This window comes from Procambarus clarkii, chromosome 6 (genome assembly GCF_040958095.1).
Source record: "Procambarus clarkii isolate CNS0578487 chromosome 6, FALCON_Pclarkii_2.0, whole genome shotgun sequence".
In the NCBI taxonomy this organism is placed as follows: Eukaryota; Metazoa; Arthropoda; class Malacostraca; order Decapoda; family Cambaridae; genus Procambarus; species Procambarus clarkii.
The window spans coordinates 31,050,038-31,072,114 of NC_091155.1; the positions used below are offsets into that span (position 1 = coordinate 31,050,038).

The following is a 22,077-nucleotide window of genomic DNA, read 5'->3' on the forward strand; positions in this document are numbered from 1 at the left end:
CAGAGATAAGCTTTTTAATAAGAGCTTTCCTTAGAATTTATACGGCAGAGTTCACAACGGAGTGAGAATAAGGAGCTTTGCAGAATTTTTTTCAGTTTACGGTATCCACCGTTTTTTATGGTGAAAGTTAAGAAAGCATGGGAAATTTCAATACAGTAAACACTGTAGGAAACCACTCAAATAGCTGACTAGCTGTATCATTGTATGACTGTAGCTGGTAACACTGTACGATTGTAGCTGGCATGAGTGTATAATTGTAGTGGGTATCAGTGTATAATTGTAGTGGGTATCAGTGTATAATTGTAGTGGGTATCAGTGTATGTGTGCAGCTAGTATCAGTATATAACCATTGCTGGTATCGGTGTATGACTGTAGCTGGTATCAGCATATGACTGTAGCTGGCATCAGCATATGACTGTAACTGGCATCAGCATATGACTGTAGCTGTAAAGTAGTTAGTAACAGTTGATTGACAGTTGAGAGGCGGGCCGAAAGAGCAGAGTTCAACCCCCGCAAGCACAACTAGGTGAATACTCACACACTCACTCACTCAAGTGGGATATTGGAACGTATGGGGAAGAGACCCGGGTGCAGCCGGATACACTTTATGTATATATAAATGGAAATGTCTGTTCGAGGCTTTAGGGAAGAGGGTAGAGAGATGGGGGTGAGAAGAGGTAGAAGAAAAGTAGGGGAAGATGGGAAGGAAGAGTGGAAGAGGAACGGGAAGGGACGGCAAAGGACAGAAGATGGGGGAGAGGGATGGAATGAGGGGTGTTGGGGGTGGGAAGAATAGACAGACTACCCCGGGCACCGCCGGGTACCTCCTCCTAATAGAGAAGTATATTCATTTAATTTCTACTTTCATCCAAATAAATATTCTATGTTCTATCTGGGTGCTATTTATATAATTATAGAGACTTCATGTGGACTGCCTTCTGTATAAGTATTTTCTATTTGTGCATATATTTCTTACTTCTAACTTAATTTGCAATTTTTTTTAATTTATAGCTAAACAGTGGCGCCTGACAGCTGAGTGAACAGCGCTTCGGATTCGTAGTCCTGAGGTTCCGGGTTCGATCCCCGGTGGAGGCGGAGACAAATGGGCAACATGTTTCTTTCACCCTGATGCCCCTGTTATCTAGAAGTAAATAGGTACCTGGGAATTAGTCAGCTGTTTCCTGGGAGTGTGTAACAAAAAGGAGGCCTGGTCGAGGACCGGGCCGCGGCGACGCTAAGCCCCGAAATCATCTCAAGATATGCCAGGTCAAAACATCTTTATCTATCGTCTTGATCAAAATGTATTAAACAATTCCTTTCATACACGATGTATTATATTAATGTCCCTGAAGTTTATTGTAGAGACCTATACAATACATACACGAACTGTTGTTTATTCTATTGAAGCTGAAGACCTGGAATTTTAATATGGCTCTGAAATGGCGGTTATTGTTGTTATAGATTCAGCTACTCGGAACAAGTTCCAAATAGCACGGGCTATGGTGAGCCCGTAACTTACCTGACACAGGAGCGGGGCAAGTAGCACGGGCTATGGTGAGCCTGTAACTTACCTGACACAGGAGCGGGGCAAGTAGCACGGGCTATGGTGAGCCCGTAACTTACCTGACACAGGAGCGGGGCAAGTAGCACGGGCTATGGTGAGCCCGTAGTGGACTTACCTGGCACAAGAGCGGTGGCGTCCGCTGAAATGGCGTCAGCCAAGTCCTAATTCGGTGACGACATATGCAGTCTATCTGTGTGGGAGCGGCCCAGGTGCTGGACTGTAGTGGGGGGGGTGGGGGCTGACCGGTGCGGCCCGGGGCGCTCCACTCACTACTGTCTGTCTGTACCAGTCAGCTGACCCGCTGGTGCTCAGTTATTGTTGTCTTTGGATAGAATAGCGCATGAAGATCTTTTCATTATTGCTGCGTGTGAGTTTACCGCGGCTGCAGTACGGCCATATACTGACCAGTAGCGGGTATTCCTAGGAAGCAACAATTAAGGTAAGCATGGCTTACTCTATAATAATTATTTCATTCCAAACTGGAATGGGATGCTCTCGGACGCAGGTTCGAATCCTCGTCACGGCCCTTGTGGATCTGTTTATTACATTCCAAAGTAAAATATAATTATTTAGTTAGCATATTATTTATTTAAATTGTATATAGCATTCTATACATATATTTTTTTGGGGGGGTCTCCGATTTTCGAGCGGCATTTGCCGACTGAAAATCTATTCCTGAAATACGCAATATCCCATTTACAGAATAAAATAATGTACAATGCAGTACATTATAAACATAGTATTTATATAGTACAATAAAATAATGTAATGTGCAGAATACAATGATGTACCACTGCCAAACGTAAGATAAAAACAAATAATTTAACTTATTTTCTTGTTTTTCCAAATCCATGTAAATAAGGTTCAGATGAGTCTAATCGGTCGCAGGAAGCACTCTGGTGGTGGAGTCTCTACCCTCAATAATATTTGTTATCGCCGATTATAAGTAATTTTGCTCAAAATTTGGGCAAGGTTCCCGCGGGGTCTTAATAATAATAATTATCAATTTTGTTTTCTCTTTCAGTTTCGAAGACTATTGGATTAATTAGCATAATACTTGAATGATTACATTAATATTTTGGAATAATATAAACAATTTATAATGGCATAAATATTTTGTCCAATATATTTTGTTTTGAAAGAGAAGATATTACTGTGTGAGCCTGACGTCATCTGGTCAACACTAAACTTAAGAAATACACTTGGCTTTCAGAAGTAATGTGACGCTGCACACGTTGAGTTTGCTCTAGTAATTAACCCTCGAATTGGTAAAGGTGTCATATTGTACAGTGTATTGCTGGCCGTGTCTTGTGTTGTCACGTGATACAACTGTCTGGTATACTTACTAGTATCTATATAAGGATTTGTCACATTGAGAATGCTTGTATGATCTTCACAGTAGTTAGTTTAGTTCATTTATTATGCACCCCATACCCATCTTGTGGGCGGTAGTGGAAAGGGTTACAGAGGCACATAATGGGCTCAGGGACTGAACCCCACAATTCATTTAGCTAAGCAAGTTACAGTCTTGATGAGCTAGTTACAAAATTCGGTATAAGTCGTCACATCAACAATGGGCTCGAGACCGACCACAAGTACAGTTTCTAAGTTAAGCAACTGACATATGCAGCAAGTCAGAACTTCATAACCAAGTTGCTGACCAGTTTCTTCCTAAGCCAAGAACAAATTCCATTGAACCGTGTTTAAAATAGTAACATAATGTAATATTTTATGTTACAACTTCCTATTTTATATGTTAAATGAATTAATAAAATTTTATTAATCTAGAATTATTGAGAAAATCCGTAGGAGCCGTGACGAGGGTTCGAACCTATGTGGTGGGTGTCCCCACGCACACACTTCTAGCCACTAGATCACGACATGCTATAAGGATTGCAACCTGGAGTTTTACAACACCCACGAGGATTATCTGAGGCTTCTACTGAAGCCGGAGCATGATTTTTACACAAACCCCCCTCCCTTATGCACAATCCTCCCCCCCATGGGTTCAGTAGAACTCCAGGTTGCAATCCTTATATCAATCCTCACCAGTCATCTTGCAAAGTTGGGTGAGGCTATCCCCAAGCATCTGGTCTCCAACATTAGACAGATAAACAGACATTCTCTCTCATAGACACATATGCTTCAAAGTAACACTAAGTTTTTATTACTTTTTAAGTGGAGGATGTGTGTGACACTTTAGTGACAAGGTGGTTATCTTGATATCTTGAGATGATTTCGGAGCTTTAGTGTCCCCGCGGCCCGGTCCTCGACCAGGCCTCCACCCCCAGGAAGCAGCCCGTGACAGCTCACTAACACCCAGGTACCTATTTTACTGCTAGGTAACAGGTAACAGGGGCATAGAGTGAAAGAAACTCTGCCCATTGTTTCTCGCTGGCGCCCGGGATCGAACCCGGGACCACAGGATCACAAGTCCAGTGTGCTGTCCGCTCGGCCGACCGGCTCCCAGATGCAGATAAGGTGGAATACCATCAGCAAGCCGAAGGTGCAAATTTATTTCTTTTCAACTCTATATCTATACTATAAAATGTTTATCCGAGGTTGGGACCAGACGCTTGGGGCTAACCTCATCTAACTTTGCAAGATGACACAAGGAGGGGCATGGGAAAATCATAGACCACTCGGGGTTGGCACTAGTGCGATTTTCATGAAGTCTGAAATAGAGGCTGTATTTTTCATAGTTATTTACCAGTTTCATTACTATTTAATATTTAATTTTCTGAGATTAAGATTTGAGAGAGGGGGGGGGGAGAGGGGGGGAAAAGGGAAGTGGAGATAGGAGGAAAGGTAAAGAGGGGAGTAGAGGGGCAAGAGGTAAGAGAGGGGGGTGAGAGAGAAGTGGGGAGAGACAGCCATGGAGACCCGGGCACTGCTGGGACCCCTTCTAGTAACATATGAAGTAAAGGCAAATGCAAGATAATATATACAGTTAACACGGTAATATGAGGTCAGACAATATGCTAGCAGTAATGGATATATCTTGATGCACAGTAAAACGGATAACAGAAATGACGGACAACCTTTCCGTCATTTCTGACGGAAAGACACAACGAAAGACACAGGAGTACTAATTTCCTGTGATTAAAAATTTGCTCTTCAAGCTCCAGAAAACATCTGAAAGATCGACAGCAAAAACCCTCATAATAGCAATTATAAATAATCTACTCGCTGCACAGAATAAAGGGTCTAGAATCTCTTTATCTATGGATACCGTCTCACACAAACATAACCCATCATAATGACATAGCAACCAAATTTGCATGAATCAAGAATGAGGTTGAACTAGACCCCAGGTATTCCAATCTCCGGTGTTAAGACTATAGTCTTTCAAACATTCAGGTCTGATAGGAGAGGAATAATTGACTCCCAAAGCCCTGAAAGCAGCGGTAAAAACAGCTACGATTTGTTTATACGCGAAATCCACGTATATGGGTAGCACAAAACGTCAACCAGATAGTGCGACACAGTGGTTGCCAGGATCAGGTTGGGTTACCGTTACTGTGCAGGTGGCTACAGGAGACGGATCCCCAGTCCCTGAGCACTCCAGGTGCAAACTCTGTGGGCAGGACTTGGGTAATGATCTCACATACTTCTTTACTGAATGTCCGGTCATTAGACTCTTCAGACCTGCCGGCAGTAGGTAGGTAGTTTTGTCGAGGATCTCCCAATGTCGAAGTACTTCCCAGGACCCAACCTCAAGTAGTGTATGGCGTGGTTGTGATGCAGTGGATGACGTGGGTGTGACGCAGTGAATGATGTGGGTGTGACGCAGTGAATGACTTGGATGGATGACCCACGTCATCCACTGATGATCCAATCCTTCCTCTCTTTCACGCATTGCCCCTCTGCACTCTGACTTATGGTCTCGTAGTTCTACCTACAACGCTTCTCGTCAAATGCACAGTAAAATCATATCAACGTGATGCATCACGTTACTGATATTCTCATTGATACATCACGTTAATGTGATTGTATTGTGCATCTGACGTAGATGAAAGACGCAGTGAGTGACGTGAGTGTGACATCGTGGATGACGTGGGTGTGATACTAGATGACGGGTGTGACACAGTGGATGACGTGAGCGAGTGACGCAGTAGATGTGTGGCGCAGTGGATGACGTTGGTGTCAGTCAGTCACGTAGGACCAGCACGGGGTGGATGACCGCTCCGACACCTTCACCCTTCGTTATGAATTAACATATTTGGGTACCTGGGCATTTATGCAGCTGCTCTAGACTAAGTGACAATGTGTGTGCCCAGAGGAGTTGGGTTGTGCTAAGATCCCCATTGTAGACAAATGGCTAGTTGATCATGCAGGGCCTCTGATCGGCAGCCGGCCCTAGCAAACTAGTTCGGCTGGGTTACAGCAGGCTTCCCCATAGGCTTCCTCTCCGCGATTTGTTTATAACTGAGAATCACATCTGCAACACTTTCATCCATGACCATACTACCATACGTGGAGATATATGGGTCATGGAATACAGTCAAACTCCTAGATGGTGGCGTACCCCAACTCCTACTGGTGTGGTACGCACGTATGTGGAAGGCTGCAACTCATGCTGATGTAGATCTGACTGAATTGAAACTGCCGACAGACCTGCTCGTACATTCTACATCAGACTTTGACTCGCGAAAAGACTGAGAAATTCAGTAATTTAGAGTAGACTCAATAACAGACGTTCATGAACTGTCTAAATACTGTCCTTCATCCAAAATAAGAGTACATTGACCCTTCTCTAATGTAGCTCCCACAAATACTTCCTCCTCTCTGACACCATACCTTTTTCACCTGGAAAACACACACTGACCCCTGGGATGAGTAGGGGTGAGTTTAATTATTAGTGAGTACACTGATTTCTGAACTGCTATTCATGAATTTAACTGAGCAGAATACAAATACGGTGAGTAGTTCCCTGCCTGGGGCCAGTATGAATATAACTAGGTGAACACTACACAACTGGGTAAGTACATTCCTGTCTAGGACACTATGAGTATAAATGGATGAGTACAACCAGGTTAGGGTAATACAAATGAGTGAGTACTCTAATTTGGTGCGCACCTGAAGGAGAGCGCGCTGCTCTCAGGGCCACTAGGCCTGGTCATGCCTGACGGGACCCCTGCGTGTCCACCCATAGCCCCGTCACAAAACCGTCAGCCTCCACCAGTCCTTGTACGTGACCGCTGCTTCGTCAACACGCTGGCAGGCGTCACCAGGATCAGCAAGATGGAAGACATAATCATGATATCTTAATAATAATTGTATTATTATTAATAATGAAAATAAAACAACAGTTGATAAAACAATGGTTAAAGCAAAGATAGCCAAAGGTTGTCTTGATTGGATTGGATTTTTTTTTAGTAGAATACCAGAAGGTTTCATTTTAGGAGCAACTCTTCCTGTAGTCATCAACACCGTAGATGACAACACGGTCAACATAATCAAATTTAAAGATGACACAAAGATCTATGACAAAGTGGGAATCGAAAACGATATTGAGGACCTGCAAAACGACCTTCATGATATTAAAAAATCCAAAATGAAGACAGCAAATGCTCCTCGATATCGAAAATGCAATACCTTGCTTGGCATGACAATATATAGGCATTATATCACGTCAATAACATGACCATGAAGCAGAGAGAGAAAGAGAGTAATGATCCACCAACCATTGAAAGCTACTCAACAAGTACACGCTCCGGTAAAAAAATAAAGTACTTTTAATCAAAAGAACCTTTGACGTCAAGGAAAAGAAAGTAGTTATTGAATTGCACAATTCTGGTGCGTCTCAATCTGGATTACTGTATCCAAGTATGGAGACCTCACCTTCAAAGGGGCCTTAAAAGTACTGAGCAAATAATAATAATAATAAGAAGAAGAAGAAGTAGAATATTATTAACGAGAAAATCCACTAGGACTATGAGGTGGATGCGAACCTACCTCATAATTCGAACGTTTGTACCCAACTCATAGTCCTAGTGAATTTTCTCATTAATTTATATCACTTTAATGTAATTTCTGAATATTATTGATATTCCAAAGAATGTGGATACAAAGAACATTAGTGGAAGAGACAATTGTGGGGGCAGGTGTTGCACAAATTTGTAGTCAAAATCCATCATTCAGTGAAAGTTGCACAACAGGTAGGAGCGGAAGTAAAAAAAAACTAACCAAGCCCTTGGAATAATCAAGCGTACCTTTGACTTTAAGGAAAAGACGGTAGTGATTCAATTGTATAAATCTCTGGTGTGCCCTCATTTGGATTACTGTATCCAAGCATGGAGACCTCATCTTCAGAAGAACACAGCTGCTTAATTTGGAGAAGGTACAACATCGGGCGACAAAAATCATTCCAGAACTAAGTCAACTCTTATATCAGGAACGGTTGAGAGCCTCGGGGCTAACACTGCAAACCACGCATGACAGGGCGGATTTAATCGAAACCCTTAAAACAGTGAACAGTTTGGGGGGTTCCAAATCCAGACAATTTCTTCAAATGGTCAGATGTAACACAAACAAGGAGCAACGGTGTCAAGCCACAATGCAGGGCTGAAAACAGTTAGTTTAGTTTAGTTCATTTATTATGCACCCCATTTTGGACCGAACACAGGAGATGCTTTTTCACCCACAGGGTTAAAAACCCATGAAACCGCTTACCCGCCGAAGCCGTAAATAACAAAACTCTATTAACTCTTAAAATCCAGATGGATAAAATCATCTGGGCAAATGGGGACATTTGACAAGCCGACGTCTTCCAGTCGTCGTCAAGGCCACTAGAATGTTAGTGGCCCTGATTGATTGATTGATGAAGATTAAGTCACCTGAAAGGTGGCACGGGCATAAATAGCCCGTAGTGGTGGCCCTTAGGAGCCGTTACCAGTATCATTAGTTGATACTGGAGATCTGTCGAGATGCGACTGCATCCTACGGAGAGGTCGTGACCTCTGTTAGTGGTCGTCAGGTAAATTCAGGTAAATTACCATCTACTCCTGAGTATAGCTGCCAGACGTACAAATACTGTATAGCAGAATAACATAAGTTATTTCACTTGTATTTTGTTATCATTTATCACACTTATTGCTAAATAAGCATTGCGCTAAATATGCCAAATCAAATTAAAATTTTGTATTTATAGCAGTTTTAAATCTGCATAATGCTGTGTGTTGGGTCACGTGCGGTACGACGTGTGGCGAGAGTCCTGGCAACAGCGTCAACAATAACACACAGGGGATCAACAGGTGGTTCAGGTGGCTCGGTCGACGTATCTTGGCAAGGTGGTCCTTCAGCAGCTGGTCTACTCAAGTGAGTTATTATAAATTACTCAGTGGCATCACATAGAATCATTTCAGTAATGGTCCCCCTCAGTTTCTAAGATGCTCAGATACAATGTCGAGTTGCAGTTATCTCGTTCCAACAGTTATCTCGTCCCAAGTTACATAACTAACAAGTTATATAACTTCCAACACCATCTCTGCATATGCATTATATATATGACGATTATTTTTTATATAAGATATAGGCACTATTTAAAAATACACTCGCCTGATATACCGATCATAATGTGGAGTTTGTGCATGCATTCTCGACTTGCCCTGTTCAACAAATATTGAATATTAGGTTTATATTTTTGCTTTATCTCATACACAATTTTTATATAGTAGCCGTTCATCGAGTTGGCGTGAGCCAGCTTAGACATGCATTAAATTGACCTGATAAAATAATGTGGTATTGAGCTGATTAAAGTACAGTAATGTTGTACTCACCTGGTTGTACTCACCGAGTTGTGCTTGCAGAGGTTGAACCCTGGCTCTTTAGGCCTGCCTCTCAACTGTCATGTGATTTTTTTTCCCACTCACCCCCCTCCCCCCAGGAAGAAGCCCATAGCAGCTGTCTAACTCCCATGAACCTATTTAATGCTAGGTGAATAGGAGCAACAGGGTGAAAGAAACTCTGCCCAATTGTTTCTGCCTCTGCTGGGGATCGATCCCTGGACCCCTATGACTATGAATCCCAGGCACTATCCACTCAGCCCATGGGGTGGGGGGGCAGCCATCAGTTGTATGCAGTGATCAGAGCACTCGGGGTAACAACTGAAAGGGTTCCAAGTCGGATTCTTGCGGCAAGATATAAACGTTTGGGCACATTCAGTTTCACTGGGACTGGTCAGCACAGCAACGGTTTTGCTTCTCCAAGGGTCGGCATTTGATTCCCGATGGTCCAAGTGGCTGAGTACTGTTCCTTCACTCCTGAAATGGGTATGAGTATCCTAGTCCTCATGCCCATTTCAAGTGCTATACAGTAGTCATATTGGCGTATCATTTTCACCTGATAATTATCTTTTCCTTGATGCCTATGTTTTCCTAGCAGTAAATAGGTTCCCAGGAGTTAGGCAACTGTTCTGGGTTGCATCCAGGGGTAGGTGTAGTAGTTGATCTAAGAAAACCTTGATAAGCCTAATAGCCTTTTTCCTGACAAAGGGAATTCATAATATTCGAGTAACATGACTGATCCATGTATGACATATACATTTGTTGAATTTAATCTTCATGGTCAACTCAGTGCTGCGACCTCACATATTGTGTGTTTCCTCGTACTTTACTGTACTTTTGACAGAAGTTCTTTTGATTTTGTGAGGATTTGCAGTTACATTTTGAAATTGAGTGTTGCCCTTTTGTCTACAACTCCTGGGCAGATGTCTTAACAGGTTTATTAATGGGAGAAGTTCTGCATGATGACTTGGCAAGCCTGAAATTGTGGCCTCTAGTATGTAAGGCATTAGGCAATATGGATCTTTTTAAGAGTTGAAATTTTCAGTCATGTTCAGCATTTTAATATTTTTGAGAAATGTCGTCTTGTATTCTTTGAACATAAGAACATAAGAACAAAGGTAACTGCAGAAGGCCTATTGGCCCATACGAGGCAGCTCCTATCTATAACCACCCAATCCCACTCATATACTTGTCCAACCCACGCTTGAAACAATCGAGGGACCCCACCTCCACCACGTTATGCGGTAATTGGTTCCACAAATCAACAACCCTGTTACCGAACCAGTATTTACCCAAGTCTTTCCTAAATCTAAACTTATCCAATTTATACCCATTGTTTCGTGTTCTGTCTTGTGTTGATACTTTTAATACCCTATTAATATCTCCTTTGTTATGTCCATTCATCCACTTGTAAACCTTTATCATGTCACCCCTAACTCTTTGCCTTTCCAGTGAATGCAATTTAAGCTTTGTTAATCTTTCTTCATATGAAAGATTTCTAATTTGGGGAATTAACTTAGTCATCCTACGCTGGACACGTTCAAGTGAATTTATATCCATTCTATAGTACGGCGACCAAAACTGAACTGCATAATCTAAATGGGGCCTAACCAGAGCAAGATATAGCTGAAGAACCACACCAGGTATCTTGTTACTAACGCTTCAATTAATAAATCCCAGTGTCCTATTTGCCTTATTATGAACATTCATGCATTGATCCTTTTGTTTTAAATTCTTACTTATCATAACTCCCAGATCCTTTTCGCAATTCGACTTCGCAATCTCAACACCATCTAGCTCGTATCTTGTAACTCTATCATCATTACCTAGCCTCAAAACTTACATTTATCAGCATTAAACTGCATCTGCCAATCCTTTGACCATTTCAAAACCCTATTTAGATCAACTTGAAGTGATAGGGAGTCGTCTTCCGTGTTAATTTCCCTGCCGATTTTTGTATCATCGGCAAATTTGCAAATGTTGCTACTCAAACCTGAATCTAAATCATTGATATATATTATAAACAACAGAGGTCCCAGGACAGAGCCCTGAGGCACTCCACTTACAACATTTTCCCACCCTGACTTAACCCCATTTATACTAACTCTCTGTTTCCTTTGGAATAGCCATGCCCTAATCCAACTTAATATAGCACCTCCAATACCATGAGCCTCTATTTTTTTAATCAGTCTTTCATGTGGCACCGTATCAAAAGCTTTGCTAAAGTCAAGGTACACGACATCACAATCCTTACCACTATCAACTGCCTCAACTATGCTGGTAGCCTGTAACTTATTCTGGTATTAAAAGTGACCTTTGAGAAGATTTATATGCATACATGTGATGATTTTAGGTTTCTTTGAAATTGTATTCTTTATGCATGAATACAGTACTTCAAGTGAAGGCATACAAGGAATTTGCAGTTCTTGGTAATTTTTGTTGTTGTATTCAAAGATGTATCTGAGGCTTAGTGTTTGGTTAGTCCCATTTTACATCTACTGTAGTTCCACTTCTCGAGATAATTTCAGAGGCTTGTGCACTATAACATTAAAGCACTCCATAGACCTAATTTTCATAAAATTGTTTTTTATCCTTTGAATAACTGTATATTTGACAAAATCTGATCATTGCATTTTGGCTCGTCACCCCTGTACACTACACTCGCTAACACTTTATACAGTATTAATTTATCTATATTAATTTATTGATACTCTGTATAGTAGTAATTTATAAAATAGAGGTGTTACATCCACAAAAGTTGAGGCAAAATGAAATTCACACCAGTTCCTCCATCTACAGTATCGTTCTATTATGCAGGAAGAACTACACATCTATGGATCATCTAATAAGGTTAGCGAACTTCTAGGTGCTACCACTGCTAGGCTTAGGCTCAGCCAGAAGTACCTCTGGGAGTTTGCATCATCTGCTGATGTTGATGTGACCATATGTAAACCCTGTCAGCAGAACTATTTACATACTTTGTGTCATTATACTGTTTTATTAAAATGTGAACAAATTATGGAATTCAAAGGTAATGCCATCAGTGGTGTCAAAGAAATGTGTAAGTACTTCATTCATAATTATGTACTATCAGGAATCTTTGTGAAGTATCCAAAATTTGCATATTTGTAAGTATGCAAATATCATTTGCTGTATACAGTAATACAGTATGTCTGTAACATGTCGGAACATATATTGTAGCAGGGAGGTAGATATGACGAGGAATTCTAATGATGTAGTGAGGTATAGAGTGCAAAAGTGTGTGGCTTTCCTGTTGAAGTATTGTACAGTACAGAATTTATGTGAAGAAAGAAGAGGTTTAATATAATTTACTTTGTGTACCTACATCGAGTCAAATGGAGGGGGACTCTCGACAAGCCACCGGCTTCCTGTCCTCGTCGAGGCCACAAGGGTTAATGGCTCTCGGGTAAATCAGGTATATACTCCACTATATCGTGTTTCAAATGTATTTTATATACATTGTACAGTATATAAAAAAAATTTTATATCTTTAATTTTTGTTAAAAAAAAATATATAGAACAGTACTGTATTTAATATTTTATTGTTCTTCAGAATGGATGTACCCAAGCCAAAATGTCTGGAATATCCACTAAATGTTCCCAAAAAACTACTGATGGGTCCGGGTCCAGTCAATATTCCTCTGCGAGTTCATAATGCCATGATGAAGCCAGTGCTCGGACATCTGCACCCAGAATTTACTCAGGTCTAAGTCGTGTTAACGTAGCTACGGTATTGTGTATTTATTATCTTAAGGCAATTAAATGAATGGTTATTCCCAGTAACTGAATGTAATGTTTCTGTAGTTTCCTCTGTTTACATAAATTTACTTTTCTGAGTTAAAGCCTCTCAGTCGCTACCTGGAGTGAGCTACCAGTATACAGTGTACAATATTGACCCAAGGACTTATTTAGCCTGTCAAGGTCTAATTACCTGTTCACCTATCAAACTTTTTTTGATAATTTAATTACATAGCCAAGGAAGGGAGATGGTGGCAAATTTTTTATTTGTATTACCACTGAACAATAAACTTGTTATAATTTAAGTGGACAAACATTAGACTCAACAAGCCTCCTTCATACAAAAAATAAAATAAAATACTATATTGTAACATAAATTATCACTGCTAATTACCGGCTGCATGATCAGTCAATATCTGGATCGTAAGCAGATGGCAGCAGCAGCACAATTATCACAACACTGTCAGCATAACTGTCAACCTCACTTATTTCATGATGGTCCATGGTTTGTGCCTACGGTTCTGCAGTGGCCACAAAGAGAAGTTTGTTTCAAGTTGTCTTTTAAGACTTTATCCTTGGGCAAAGGCTTGCCAAGCCTAGTGTTCACCTCATTGTGTACTCGCCTAATTGTGCTTGCGGGGGTTGAGCTTTGGCTCAACCCCCGAATACTTTGGTCCCGCCTCTCAACTGTCAATCAACTGGTGTACAGATTCCTGAGCCTACTGGGCTCTATCATATCTACATTTGAAACTGTGTATGGAGTCAGCCTTCACCACATCACTTCCTAGTGCATTCCATTTATTAACCACTCTGACACTGTGTGTGTGTGTGTGTGTGTGTGTGTGTGTGTGTGTGTGTGTGTAACTGAGTGCCACTGTGTAGTACTTTTTGCTAGCAGCTGTGTTCAGGGTTTTCTTCCCTGGCACTACTTTGCCATAAGCCTTTGTCTACCAGAGATATCTTCTCTGAAACAGTGTGACATTGCTTTCCACCACCTTGGGGTATCTAGAGACTTGTGTGTCTACATGATTCAAGAATGGAATTACAGTACAGTACATGTACTGTATAGGGCTTTAAAGATATGCCCTATTGATGATAAAGATATGCACTATTGATGAAAATGTTTGTAGTACAGTACTTTTATATTTAGCTTGTTTAAGGATTTAAATAAGGATACGGTACTACATTTTGTCTAAGGTCAGAGTTCATAATGGGTTTGGTTTTTTATTTATACTGTGTTGAGAAATTATGGATCAAAGGATGTTTTGGGTTGTAGAATCCCAGGCATACATAAAGAAAGGAAAATCTTGATAGATGAGTGAATAATAGTGTAATCAGTACTGTAATTACCCAAATGTTGTTACAGGATGAGAGCTATGCTTGTGGAGTCCTGTCTTTCCAGTACTCTGTCATGACATTTTGTAATTATTGTACTGTATTGTCAATTTTGGCATCTATGACCTTCTCACTTATTCCAACTATCTATCACTGTTTGCATAAGAGAACTTTCTAATATTTTTTGGGCACCTCTATTTTTTTCATTTGAATTTGTGACCTCTTGTTCTTGAAGTTGCAGGTTTCAGTAATTCCTTTTTGTCAGTTTTGTTAATTCCTGTTATTATTTTGACATATTGATCATATCACCTATTTTCTTTCTAATAGCTATGGCATATGGTGCTGTATGCACCAATAGCATGGCTGACTTTACTGTCAACCAGAAGGCCTAATATGCAATTGGGTCACAGCCCTCAAACATAGTAAGCACTATCAAAAAGTCAATTCGTAAGCATTCGCAACCTTGCAAGCCCTCTGTTACCTTCTTAAAATCTTGAAAGTCTAATCGTAAATAAAGTTGACTGTGGCTGTGCACTGAGTACATCCATTAGCTCCCTCTGCCTTGCTTAAATCCAAATGCTATTTCTGGCAAGGCCTTCCTGCTTGACTTTCCTCTAAAAAATAACCTCCATTGTATTTAGCAACCATTTTATAAGACTCATGAGCTACATAATTGATCTGTTGTATATACTGTAATAGATCAATTATGCATTATTTGCATAATTTATATCGATTGTTCTTTGTATTCAGATATAAGATTAAAACCAAATGGCATAAATAACAAATTTAGCCACACAGTATTAAAGTTTGATCCCAAACTGCTACATTTTCAGATAATGGATGAAGTAAAAGAGGGCTTAAAATACATTTTCCAAACCAAGACTGATGTTGTGTGCTGTGTTAGTGGTACAGGGCATGCTGGAATGGAGGCAACAATGTGCAACCTTTTGGAGCCTAATGATGTCATTGTGATAGCACAGAATGGTATATGGGGTGAACGTGCTGCTGAAATGGCTCACAGACTTGGTGAGTACCAGTGCGACTGCATATAGTGATAATCCTGGGTTATTCATATCAATACAGTATACTGAAGTTTCTTAACAAGGTCTTTCTTGCATTTTACTTTAAAAGGCAATGATGTATCAAGTATTATTACATGCAGTTTTTGCACAGTTTCTATTTAATGTATTATTTTAATTTTTTGTTATATTCCCTTCTTAGTTTGAAGGAATATTTATGCAACTGAACCAAAATTATGCTATCCTTTACAAAAAGATGCTGATGTTCGTGTGATAAAGAAACCCCCTGGTGATGTCTTTAATCTCAATGAGCTGGAATCAGCATTATCAATGCACAAGCCAGCTGTTCTTTTCTTGGTACAAGGAGAGTCCTCTACAGGAGCATTACAGCCTTTAGAAGGTGTTGGATCTCTTTGTAGAAAGTAAGGAAGACTTTGATTTTCTATATTTAAAAGCTTAAATTAGTTAAGCTTTTAGCAAACTCAGCGAACCCCACAAGCTGACTAATTCCTGAGTAGATGTTCGCTAAAAGCAAACTTTTATTCAGGAGTTAGTCAGCTTGTTGTGGGATTACATCCTGGGTGGGGTTTGTAATTCGACCTTGGGGTTGGGGGACATCAATATAAGCCTAATGTTACTGAATATACTCTGGCTGCCTGTCCCCCTCGACACAATGAATGATTATATTTGTTATATATGTGGTATACAAGGCCAAGGAATACTTAAACTTGGTTTTTAATCTTGTTTTTCATACTCTATAAAAAAATATAGTACAGAAAGTTGTGTACTGGGGCCCCATTACTACATACTGGTATTACAGTATTGACCACATGGTTACAAAAAGTACTGTCAAAACAGGAGGATGGGATGTTAAAATATCACCTAAATCTTTAAATAATTATCCTTGCCATTGCTCTTTTAATCCTAGTATTGTAGTCAACATATCTCATTGACATTAATATGTCCATCAAAACTCCTACTCTTCGTAACTTTTATTTCACTATTTTTTTTTTTTTTTGTAATGAAATATTACCTCACAGGAATTGTTTCATGATGCACAATAAATATTTTGTTTCAGACATGGGGCTTTACTTGTAGTAGACACCGTTGCATGCCTTGGTGGTGTGCCATTCTACATGGATTCTTGGGAAATTGATGTTGTGTATACAGGCTCTCAAAAAGTTATTTCTGCTCCTCCATCACTGGCACCAATTGCTTTCAATGACCGAGCCATGTGAGTATTACTTTTCCGAGTATGTTGCTTGTCCATCAGTTTGAAATTTTTAAAATAATTTAAGACATAAGTAAAGGTGGTGGGGTGGGACTAAAGGTGAAAAAGAGTAAAACAGAATCGGTTAAAAAGTACTGCATGTACATGAAGATGATGGGAGGGGAAGGATGGGGAACTTTCAAATACAGTACTGTTAAATTTTGTTGCATAATTTATAATAATTGTAATGAGAAAGTGTGAAGTGGAGGTAATGGTCTGTGTTTATTGGAAATAGAAGTTGAAGTGGTGATTGGGAAGCTAAACCAGCATTTACTCTCGGCACTGATGTAGCAATGAGGAATCTTTGCTTCTTTTATTTTTCAGGTGTAAATGATTTCCAAAGTTAGTAGCAACTATAGCAATACTATATTTTGTAGAAATTTGTTTATAAAATCCTACACCAAATATATTAGTTGCAAACTTTTAATTTATCAGATATAATTTTTCTTCATGGCATATATACAGTAGTTGCAGATGGAACCTATTTGAAAAGATTGAGTACCTATGTGCCCTTAGAAAGAACAGGCCAGATAAAATATGTACTTTTTTGTCCACAGGAAGAAGGTTCACGCTCGCAAAACGCCCATAAGAAGTTTTTATTTGGACATAACGTGGCTCGCAAACTACTGGGGCTGTGATGGATTGCCTCTCAAGTAGGTTGGAAGTTATCAGGAATAACTTTCCTGATAGCTTTCACTGTCCTCAATCACCTTACCTTGGCACAGTATACTATTCCATGGTGTGGGGCATTATGTGCACCAATGACCCATCTGGTAGTAAAGTGTAGTTGGTGAAGCTTTTATCTGAATTTATTTGAAAACGCCCAGAAAATATCCATATACTTTTCAGTTTAATCAACTTCAGCTTCACAGATTCCATTCTTAGTGTAGAATGGAAACTAATATAACTTTTGTAGTGGCATAATACTGTACAGTATAATTTCATGTCAATGGATCTCAGCTGTCAAGAAAAATAGATAGAGTTGAAGGATTCTATAGATATGAGAATGGGTCCTGGGTTCCAAAAAACTTAGAAAATTTAACAAAGTTAATTATTTTATTATAAATTTAAATTGTGCACATGATGTTGGTCTCAAAAGATATGTAAAACTGTGCTTTATTTTTTGCACTTATTAAAACATTATTTATGATAAATTACTAAAATTACATGCACTGAAAAATTTGATGTATAAAATCAGGAAGGTAATTTCTTTAGCACCGAATCTTAAAAGGTAAGAGTTTATTAAATCCTTGCATGCATAACACTGCCACGCTCCCGGCAGAAGATTATTTAACTTTTTCCTCGTGTGCTGAGCATTTCGGGTGACCGCGCGGCGACACTGAAATGTTTATACTCTTTTTCAGTCTGCTGACCCTAATTTTCCATGTATTTATTTAATTTTTGTATCAATTTGTTCGCAAGAAAATGCTATAGAGGAATATAAATATATATATATATATATATATATATATATATATATATATATATATATATATATATATATATATATATGTATGTTATATATATAATATATATATATATAATTATATATACAGAGCACCACTTGGTTTCCGAACCCCTTGGGGACGAGACCCGTTGGTTAACATGTAAGTTCGTGTACGAGAAATAGAGGGGAAAAAATAAACTAGAAATGTAAAAAGAAATTGTTCTGAAAAAATTTACGAAAAAACTCTAGGGAAACAAATCGACAGGTTCATAGCGTAAATGCGACCGTGTTTTGTTTGTACTCGCCAATAAGTGAAGTCCTGATCCGCTTTATAAAAGTCCTTAATTGTTCCTAACTGATTATTAAGACGACTGGCAAACATCCTCTAGATGTTTCCTGCCAGCCTGCAGGAACATCCTGCCAGCCTGCCTGCCAGCTTGCCTGCCATCCTGCAGGCACATCCTGCCAGCCTGCAGGCACATCCTGCCAGCCTGCAGGAACATCCTGCCAGCCTGCAGGAACATCCTGCCAGCCTGCCTGCCAGCCTGCTTGCACATCCTGCCAGCCTGCTTGCACATCCTGCCAGCCTGCAGGAACATCCTGCCAGCCTGCAGGAACATCCTGCCAGCCTGCAGGAACATCCTGCCAGCCTGCCTGCCAGTCTGCAGGCACATCCTGCCAGCCTGCAGGCACATCCTGCCAGCCTGCAGGAACATCCTGCCAGCCTGCAGGAACATCCTGCCAGCCTGCCTGCCAGCCTGCAGGCACATCCTGCCAGCCTGCAGGCACATCCTGCCAGCTTGCCTGCCAGCCTGCAGGCACATCCTGCCAGCCTGCAGGCACATCCTGCCTAAAATATACGATGATGTACTGTACATTTAAGAAACAAATCTGGGTCACAGGTCTGTGGAGTGTGGTTAGGCTTACGGAGTCAGCCGGTCCCTCCCCCACCACCGACACACCTCCCCCTCTCCCCCCACCCCAAACCCATACACACACACTCTCAAAGGCAACCCGTTCTCGCAAATTCGTAAAGTCAATATTGACTTATTAACTACGTGCATAGGTGATATACTAAACATAATAGATACCCTTAAAAAGATTCATAGAAAACACCGACCTTACCTAACCTTGTTAGTATCTTAAGATAAGCATCTTATTGCTTCGTAATTACAATTATTACTTAACCTATACCTATTATAGGTTAGGTAATAATTGTAATTACGAAGCAATAAGATGCTTATCTTAACATACTAAGTAGGTTAGGTAAAGTCGGTGTTTTCTATGAATCTTTTTAAGGGTATCTATTATGTTAAGTATGTCACCTATGCACATAATTAATAAGTCAATATTGACTTATTAAATTTGCGAGAACGGGTTGCTCAAAGGTCACGTGGTTCATGGTTCACTTCAACACCCATATATCGCTTCCTGCCTGCCTGCCTCCTTCCCAGCCTGCCTGCCTGCCTGCCTGCCTGCCTGCCTCCTTCCCAGCCTGCAAGCCTGCCTGCCTGCCTGCCTCCTTCCCAGCCTGCAAGCCTGCCTGCCTGCCTCCTTCCCAGCCTGCAAGCCTGCCTGCCTGCCTGCCTCCTTCCCAGCCTGCAAGCCTGCCTGCCTGCCTGCCTCCTTCCCAGCCTGCAAGCCTGCCTGCCTGCCTGCCTCCTTCCCAGCCTGCAAGCCTGCCTGCCTGCCTGCCTCCTTCCCAGCCTGCAAGCCTGCCTGCCTGCCTCCTTCCCAGCCTGCAAGCCTGCCTGCCTGCCTCCTTCCCAGCCTGCAAGCCTGCCTGCCTGCCATCATGCTAACGGGTAGTGTGTGTTAGGCTTATCTTCGGGAATGAGCCGGTCTCGCCCCCACCACCCGCCCCCCTACATCCCATACTCTCTTTTAAAGGTCACGCGGTTGAACCGCGTGACTACCACTCACTCACTCCCTGCCTGCCAGCCTGCCTGCAAGCTAGCCTGCCTGCCTGCCTGTGCCTGCCTGCCTGCCTTTCCCTCCCTAATTCTCACTACTTCCGTCCCTTCCTGCCTACCTCCTAGCATCTCTCCCTACCTCCCCCTCCCTCTTAGCATCTCTCCCTCCCTCCTAGCATCTCTCTCTCCCTCCCACTCCCTCCTAGCATCTCTCTCTCCCTCCCACTCCCTTTCTGACTAATTCTTTCCCCCTCTCTCATACTGCCTCCCACCTAAGCTCCCTCATCCATCCACCCACTGGTCAGCCATCACTGGCGCAATGCGTGGATTTGGAGCCGACATGGTGCACAGATGTTTCTTGATTGTGCAGATATGTAAAACAAAAGCACAGAATGAACATTCCAGCCTTATGGCAATTCAAAATAATAAGAATAATAGGCCGTGAATCTGAAGTCACAGTGGGCAAACTGGACCATCTCCCACCCACCACAACAAGCCGGCGTGACGCTTGGCGGACCCCTTCCCCTTCCCTTCGGGTAGCATGACTCCCCAACCCCAATCGGGAAACTGGAAGTTTCGGATAACTAAAGTTCGGAAACCAAGTGGTGCTCTGTATATATATACAGTATATAAAATTTCACCAAAGCCGATATGAGACCCGCACCAAATAAAATACTATGGCTATCGTTAGCTGTGAGCACCAAACAGCAATGAAATGTTTATGCTCTTTTCAGGTTTGTCAACACCAGAAATGTTCTACGTCGTTAATTTTGGTATCACTGTGATCGCAATAAAATTCCGTACACAGACATATGAATATAAAGTACAAAACATGGCGCGCCCCCACCCACAAGACCGTGGGAAATTGCGCAAGGGTTACCAGCTACCGCACGTCCAACTGCACATTGGCTACACCCCTACTGAAAAATTTATACTCTTTTTTTTTTTTTTTTTTTTTTTTTTCTTCATGTTTTTGACCGTAATATTCGATGTACGTGTTTCATTTTGGTATCAATGTGTTCTCAATGAAATGTTCTAGAGGAACATGTGTATAACATGTCACCAAAGCTAACGTGATGCCGGCACCAAATAAAAAACTTAAGTTGTTTGTTAGCCGTGCACGCCAAACAGTGCGAACATGTTGCTACTCTTTTTCAGGTTTATCAAGTCCAAACTTATTCGACATTGTTCTTTTTTGTATCACTGTAATCGCAATAAAATTTCCTACACAGACATATGTATATAAATTAGACAACATGGGGGCGCATAACCCGCAACGACCCCCTAAAGTCGCCGAAGCCTTATCCGTTAGAGCACACTATATATACTCGTTATATATAAAAGAGTATATACTCTGTACCCTGGAAACACAAATCGAAACTGTCTCCATTTTCTGCTTGTTACAACTTGTAATAAAGTTGTTACATCTTGGCTTAACGTGTTTATGATGTATTAGAACATTGTTACAACTTGCTATATTGGCTGTTATAACTGGTTAGGAGGGGTTAAAACTTGTTCGAACATTGTACCAACGTCGTAGTTTTGGTGTGTGTTTGGTAGGTATATACTCGTTTCAGCTTTCTCGCCTAATTTCTCGTGCAACATCGTTCGTTTTGGTATCATTGTGTTCGCAATAGAATTCTCTATAGGGGTATATGCATATAAGATCTAAAAGCCCGGAGTGAGTCCCACAGCAAAGCCTAAAGTCAGCCATGTTACCAGTGAACGAGCACCAATTGGCACACCTGTAGACTAATGTATATACTCATTCAGTTTGATAACATAAATTTTCATGTTACAGCCTTCATTTTGGTATCAAATTGTTCGCAATAAAAAGATACGTATTTTAAAATTAGTCCCATAATAATAGAATAATAGATTTTTAACAAATATTTTAACTTTTGGACACTTTTTGATGCTCATCACTACAAAATTATTTATCTTTCTAATGTTCTGACATCAATTTTCAGGTTACGTCTTTCA

General features: G+C 40.8%; 1 protein-coding gene across 4 annotated transcripts in view; it reads left to right on the forward strand.

Moving 5' to 3' along the window:
- The first annotated feature begins 1,833 nt into the window (after positions 1–1,833).
- Positions 1,834–22,077, forward strand: part of Agxt (Alanine-glyoxylate aminotransferase) — a 33,407-nt gene continuing 13,163 nt past the window's right edge. The window contains exons 1-7 of one of the 4 annotated variants that reach the window (XM_045735990.2): positions 1,834–2,003; positions 8,718–8,884; positions 12,926–13,076; positions 15,279–15,471; positions 15,721–15,886; positions 16,543–16,698; positions 17,292–17,387. In XM_045735990.2, the coding sequence (XP_045591946.1) occupies positions 8,736–8,884; positions 12,926–13,076; positions 15,279–15,471; positions 15,721–15,886; positions 16,543–16,698; positions 17,292–17,387 (911 nt within the window). In that variant the 5' untranslated portion in view covers positions 1,834–2,003; positions 8,718–8,735. Of the gene's footprint in view, positions 2,004–8,717; positions 8,885–12,701; positions 12,788–12,925; positions 13,077–15,278; positions 15,472–15,720; positions 15,887–16,542; positions 16,699–17,291; positions 17,388–22,077 lie in introns of those variants that run through there. The other 3 variants (XM_045735991.2, XM_045735993.2, XM_045735992.2) reach the window with 3 other exon arrangements.